This window comes from Pinus tabuliformis, chromosome X (genome assembly GCF_031772625.1).
Source record: "Pinus tabuliformis cultivar Carrire ecotype Pingquan chromosome X, CPIR1, whole genome shotgun sequence".
Classification (NCBI taxonomy): Eukaryota; Viridiplantae; Streptophyta; class Pinopsida; order Pinales; family Pinaceae; genus Pinus; species Pinus tabuliformis.
Window position 1 is genome coordinate 115453642 of NC_142308.1, and position 7102 is coordinate 115460743.

General features: G+C 36.9%; 1 protein-coding gene across 1 annotated transcript; it reads right to left on the reverse strand.

Annotated features, from left to right (window-relative positions):
• Positions 1–281: 281 nt before the first annotated feature.
• LOC149138697 (calmodulin-binding receptor kinase CaMRLK-like) lies at positions 282–4038 on the reverse strand. Its single transcript, XM_089449787.1, has 2 exons — positions 3495–4038; positions 282–3136 (listed from the first exon to the last, which is right to left on the reverse strand). The coding sequence occupies exon 2, from the start codon at positions 2669–2671 to the stop codon at positions 533–535; it is 2139 nt and encodes a 712-aa protein (XP_089305913.1). The 5' UTR covers positions 2672–3136; positions 3495–4038; the 3' UTR covers positions 282–532.
• Positions 4039–7102: the final 3064 nt, after the last annotated feature.

Consider the following 7102-nt stretch of genomic DNA (forward strand, 5'->3'; position numbering starts at 1 on the left):
AGATAATTCAGTGTGTTGAATTTAATTATATATTTAAAAATTTATTTTAAATAACAAAAATTCTTGAAATTATATTATCATATTTTATTTAAAAATTTATTTTAAACCATGAAAAATTTTGAGATTATATTACTAGATTTTAATGAGTTCACTGTTTAAACTACCCATAATTTAGTGTACATTTTCTAATAATATTAATACGGTAAAACTAATTGTCCACGCAAATGAGCCACACAAACCTAATTTCTTGCCGGTTGTACTGGTGTTTTCGACCCATTCCGACGGTTATTCTGCACATATTCATAACATCGCTTGCTGCTAGTTAACCTCTAGCATACATTTTATTGTATTATTTAAGCATCCAAAAGTCATCACAGCACTTTGTTCAACTAATTGAGAAATCAAAATACACATGGTTCCTTTTATAGGTTTTCACCAACTCCCAACCAGTTTAATTTTTTAGAAATGGACGGAAGCCCTATGTGGCCCAAGTTCCACCAGATCATCAAATAGGGATATTGCTCATACCGTTTCATCTTTTGAGGTCTTTCAAAATACCAACAACCTGCTGCATAGAAGGACGCTTGGACGTTGACTCTGCAGTGCAGAGATACCCGATTCTCAAAGCATCCAACATTTGGGTTGTAGGAGCAACCATTGACAGTTCTGGGTTCAGTGCAGTAACGCCATGCTTTCCTTTCTTCATCAGAGAACGAACCCAACCAACCAAATTCCCATTGAACCCATCAGGAAAATCACCATCAGATGCCCTTCTGCCCGTGACCAGTTCTAATAAAACAACCCCAAAACTATAGACATCAGCCTTTACACCTTCTTCAAGAGTGTCAATGGATTCAGGAGCAGCATATACAGAATTGCTGATTTTAGGGCGGGCTGATACCTCTAAAAGGTCTCCGATCCCGGATTCAGCCACGCGGGGTTCAAAATTGTCATCTAACAGCACATTAAACGGTGTCAGGCCTCCATGAACGATCGGCGAGGATAACCCATGGTGGAGAAATGCGATCGCCCTAGCGATTCCTAGAGCTATTTTGTGCCTGGTAATCCATCTCATGTGTTCGCTGGAAGTTGCATCCCCTTCGATCTGCTGCTCCTCCCATGTGTCCATGCTCCAGTCCTCTATATTGGGCTGCATGCCAGGAAGCTCATGAAGCCATTGATAAAGGTTCCCATTTTGCATAAATTCACAGATTAGCAATTTCGCTTTCCCTGCAATGCAGTACCCTAAAAGAGGCAAAACATTGGGATGCTTAAGGCGACCCAATGCATCTAGCTTTGAGACAGCTTCCTCTGCATTTAGATCCTTTGCCTGCTTTAATACCTTGATTGCTACATGGATTTCTCCCGGTAATATGGCTCTGTAAATGGGGCCGTTTTGTCCTTCAGCCAGCTGGGATTCTTTGCTGAAATGAGAAGTTATGGCTAGGAGATCAGAGAAGGTGAGGTTGAGCAGGGGCTTTTCAAAAATGATTACTGGAGCCGAGGATGAGTCCTTGATGTCAGCTACCCATGTACCAGAATCTGTCTCAAACGAGAATGGCCCGGATTCGGTTATGGATCTGTCAGTTTTCCATGTAAATGGAGGCTTTGGGACCGCCGATTTATTCTTAGCTCGGGCTCTTAATCTTCTATAGAAGAAAAACAAGAAGAATGCCATGGCAGTCACTGTTACTGCAGCGACTGATACAATTGCTACCATTGCTCGTTCCCTCAAAGAATGGAATACCTTATAATGCGGAAGAGGGGGAGGCGGCGGAGGCTTGAAATGGGCATTGTTCGAATAGGGGGTTTTGGATGGATTGTTATAGAGTCCAGAATTAATAAAGGCCGCGGGACCAAATTTCCTGACATCCTCTTCGTTGGCTCTTCCCGAGAAGTTATTGAAGGAAATGTCGAGGAATTGCAATTTTTGAGCATCAATTGGGAATGACCCGGTTAGATTATTATGAGAGAGATCAAGATAGAGTAGAGAACTAATGCGAGCCAGAGAAGAAACGGTTCCGCTGAGATTGCTGTTGGAAAGATCCAGATATTTAACCCTGCTTGAATTCTTTGAAAACAATGGTATTGAAAGCAAACTATTTCGAGACACAGAAATATTAGTGAGTCTTTCCAAGTTGAACAGCTCAGCAAGTATATCGTTACCGATAATCTGGTTGTGGGATAAGTCCACCACCGTAAGATTTTTGAAGCCGGAGAGATCCAGCGTGTTGTAGAATGTATGCAGTCGATTGAAAGAAAGATTCAGACTCTGTAAAACTGAGCACGTTGGACGATTTTCGATGGCCCAATTAAAGTTCAGGCTTCCACCGAGTACATTCTTCGCCAAATTCAAGTCTGTCAGATTGCTCATAGTCCATAGGTCCTGCTTTATATTCCCAGAGAGGGAATTGTTTGAGAGATCAAGGCTTTGCAGATGGGCTAACTGAGCGAGCACTCGCCAGTTCACAGCTCCCGACAGGTTCCGAGAATTTAATTTAATTGCTCGGATGGTGTCACAGCCGCTCGTGGTCCCGCAAACGTCCGAGATATTGAATCCCGAGACACTCAGAAATGCCTTCTTTATGATATCAGAATCGTTGGCCGAAGCGCGTCCGGCAAGATTGCAGAGGATCAGCAATAAAGAAGCTGCAATCCTTGTGAATTCCATTGAATGTGATCGTTTAAATGCAGGAAACTGGGAGCTGATGAAATTCACCTTTTAGAGGCGAGAGTGACCCATTAACTCGGATCAAGAACGGTTCCCCTGTCCGTTTCCTTCTTGCTGCAGAGATGATAGCAGTTTCACGAGTCTTTTCTCCACAATGCCGTAAGCTTTTTCATCTCCACTGATCAGATAAGATATCCGCGACATTTTCGCGAATACAAGAACCTCAGACGCGTGGACTGCATTTAAATTGCTTCGATTAGGACCGATGAAGCAGTGCCTCTACTTGACGGCTCCATTTTGGAATATGATGTGACTTCTTCACCGTCAAAGAAACAATTGATTGCGTGCACGAATTCTCCATTAATCTGACGGATCAAGTTTGAGCGAAATTTTCAACACTGCGAAGAATTCCTCCGTAGGCTCTCCGCATATTTCACCACTTCCTAAGCCTTCACCACTTAATAACTGCAAAATCCGATTAAATGCATTCTTTCAGACTCCACAAAGAACTGAAGTAAAAGTTAACTCTCGGATCTACAGTTGTTACTGAACAATTACAAAAGAACACATCAAAATATCAAACATCAATGGACTTTCTACCCTAAGCTCCCATCAAAACGGATTCACAGAGCTGCGACTTCTTGCAATAACGAAATTCAGCTCTTCAAAACATTAAACACGGTAAATTCTTGAAATTTCAATGATCAAGAAATAAAGCCTAAGAATTCCTTAATTTTAACAATGAAATTGCACCAAAACTTACACAAATTTCAATGATCTAAGAATTCTTCAAATTTGACAGTGAAATTGCACCAAAACTTACACAAATTCCTTCGAATTTGACGGTGAAAATTGCGGCAAAGACTCGTGCAAATAGCCGTGTCCATTCGAACCCTTGGGCTTCGATATGAAAATGGCTATTGCGCCTGAAGCGAAACAAAATCTTTCGACTTTTAGGCTTTTAGTTTGTTCCAAGGCTCTTTGGCTTAAAGACAAAGAAGCCGCCAACATGAAGACGAAATTTGCATCAAAAGCAAACAAATCCCTTCAAATTTGACAATGAAAACCACACCACAAGAATTCGTCTAATCAGCCGTATGCTTTGAGACTCTTCGCCTTTGACGTGAAGATGGGAACTGCACCAATAATTCAACAAAATCCATCCATTTTGACCGTCAAAACCGCAAGAAGGACACTCCTCGTAAACAGCAGTATGCTTCGGACTCTTCTGCTCCCACAAAGATCAAAATTGTGGAAAAATAAAGCTACTCCGGGACTATGAAAAATCACACGGAAAGTTCCTCCAAACAGAGAGACGTGCACCTGCAGACTTCCACATGAATTTCATGGAAAGGCTGCAAACACGACTATTTATATGCAAAGACATTGAGGAAGCTGCACACATTGACAAAAACTACTCGTACCGACTTCATTATTCTCTTCCTGTTTTTTTGACTGTGTGAAGAATTTGGAGCCCGTGAGGTCAAACCCGACATTGGGTTTAACCATCGTGCAGTTTAAAACGGAGTGATGTTAGGAATTTGGGGATTCGATATACCGCCATCATCGGCTGAAAACGCGTGTCATTTCGTTCATGCAAGGAGACTGCACACATTGTTAACGTCTCATGCCGCTCCGGACACGCCGTCTAATACAAACGGCACGGAGTCAAGCCCACCATTTTAGTGAGTACATCCCCTCCACAAATCACGGCTAGTCAAACGGAATCAATTAATAATTTAAAATAATATAGAAAGTGATTAATTTAAAATAATATAGTAATATCAGTTTCTGTGACTTGGAACCAGGGTTGGAATTTCAAAACAGATATATCTTTTAAATTTGGTGGTTTCCACACTTCCCCATTAATATTCACAGTTTCAACAAAGAAATTTGTTAGTTTTACAAATTTCTTACATGTATTTGACAGACAAATCACCCCAATAATTTGCCCGTCAAATTCCATCCTGGTTGGAACTATTTTCTGGTTATAGAGTACTATCAAGATTGGTTAAGAGAGTGCTTTTTAAAATAAAAATAAATAAATGTATTAATCCACTTGTAAGTATTTTGCTAAAAAAAAGAGATTTTTAAAATAAAAAATAAATGTATTCCACTTATTGATAAAATTTATAAATTTTTTATTTCATATTTTTGGTATCTATATTATTTTTTAAAATGCCTTTTGGATTAATAGTATTATTAGTTATTTGATTCGATGTTTAGAACTATCTAATGTAATAAAGATGAACTACAATTGCAACACATCGGTTTCCAGCACATTTATGGAAAATTCAATACCACTATAAGTGACATGTCCAAACTGGCCATTCTAGATTCTAGTTGCATGCATATCACACTTGGGATAGGCAACACTTTCATGGATTTTGGATCCATGCTACTGTTTGGTTAATAATTTCTGGGTTTATGGCTCCACTGCGTTTTTGCACCATGTTTGCCACTATACATTTTTGCTTTTTGTTTTACTATGTTTGCTTGCAGAACTAGAATATGAATATGTTTCACTATTGTTTCTTGGTAGAGCTTTCCAGTGGAAGGAAGCATTCAATACTTATAGTGGTTGATTATGTATCCATATCCTGGATGCTATGAACTTATACATATTTCTGACTTATGATGGACTGGAATGATGTTTCTCTCTGAACATAATGTACTGCTTTTTTGTTTCACCATTAATAAAAACAGGTTTTTTTTCTTATTGAATTTTTATTGAAGAAGATGAACTACATTAAATAGTTCGAAATTTTAGACCAAATAGCTAATGATGTGATTAATATAAAAAACATTCTAAAATAATTATTTAAAATAATTAAATGTTTTTTATATAATCTCTGTAGATTCATTTTAATCTTGGATTTATCAAGTGTAGTAAGAGATCAAATTTGTCAAGATGTTGTATTTTAATAGATATATAGCTCCACTCTTGATAAATGTGGGATTAAGATGAATGTAGGCATATGGAAAGAATTGCACATCTATTTCATTTTGAATTCCATCATGAACATGGAAGAAATTCCATCATTAAAGGGTTTTCACATCAAGAGATTTCCCTCTAGGCCCTTGATAGATAAGGAGTTAAGATGAATTTAAGGTGGTTTAATGATTAATAATTAATGATTATAATTATAATTATTTATTATTATTATTATTTTATTTTTATGTAATTTGACCAAGTCAAAATATTTAGATAACATAACCTTACAACATCTCTTCCATATTGGGCTAGAGACTCACCCATTAATTTTTATTTTTTCAATCATTATATGGGGCAAAGTCCAGTGATTTCACTTGCAATATTTACAATGGAGCAAGTGTAGTAGATTATGTAATTTGCTGGCATGGTTTGTATGAGAAAATTGAGGAAGTTTTGATTCTAGATTAGCTTTGGGACTTAAAATCAGATCACAAACCAATTTATTTAAGTTTCTCTTCCACTGGAAAGAAACAATTAGAGTAAAAAAATCAGCATGTCCAACAAAATCTCCAAAAATTCTTTTGACTCAAAATTGTAATACCTTCAAAATGACGCTAGAGATGCTCTTTGAGAAGGAGAAAATCACAATTCACTACCTTCATAGTCATGAATTAACACATTTAATTTAATGAAGGAGAAAATCACAATTCACTACTTTCATAGTCATGAATTAACACATTTAATTTAATGAACCGTCGCAGAGTGTAAAAGAGAAAAAATTAAGAAGTCTAAAACATAGTGCTTTTGGGTTAATGCTTGGTTTGACCAGGAATGCAAAAAGGCAAGGAGAATGTGGAAAGAGTCAGACAGGGATAACATAAAGCTCAAAGCTCAGAAGCAATTTAGCAAGAAGAATGCTGATTTCATGGTTTCAATGAGGGAAGAACTAATTGAGAAAAATAATCCCAAATTATTTTGGTAGGAGCTCCAACCGAGAAAGATACAAACTCGATACATAATTGACATTAAAATAATTTACTTAAGAGGAACATTGAAATATTTTATTTATAGTTTATATATTTATTTTTTCTCTACTCTTTAATTAACACACACATGTATATATTTGCCGAAGACTTCTCATTTCAACTTAAGGTGGATGAGGATTTGTTGATTTTTTTTTTAATTTTTTAATTACAACTTAGATTCATTATCAAGGGAATATGCTCAACATATGTAGTGTGTTATAGAGTCTGTTAGTTTACATTAAATTTTAATAAATTAAAAAAGTTAGATTCCTGTCAGGTTACTCTCAGCCCACCAATTTCATAGGGATTTGACTTTCTTCCAATTCTAATAAGCTCCTCCAAGATAAATTCCTCATTAATATTTATAATATTCATTGATATATAAGAAAATTCTATTTAGCAAAATGGTCCGTTACTTTTAATAAATTTAAAAATTTAGATTTGTGATAAGTGATTCCCCGCCCACCAATT

Excerpts from the sequence above, each read along its gene's own strand:
- LOC149138697 (XM_089449787.1), bottom strand. The coding sequence starts at position 2,671 with ATGGAATTCACAAGGATTGCAGCTTCTTTATTGCTGATCCTCTGCAAT.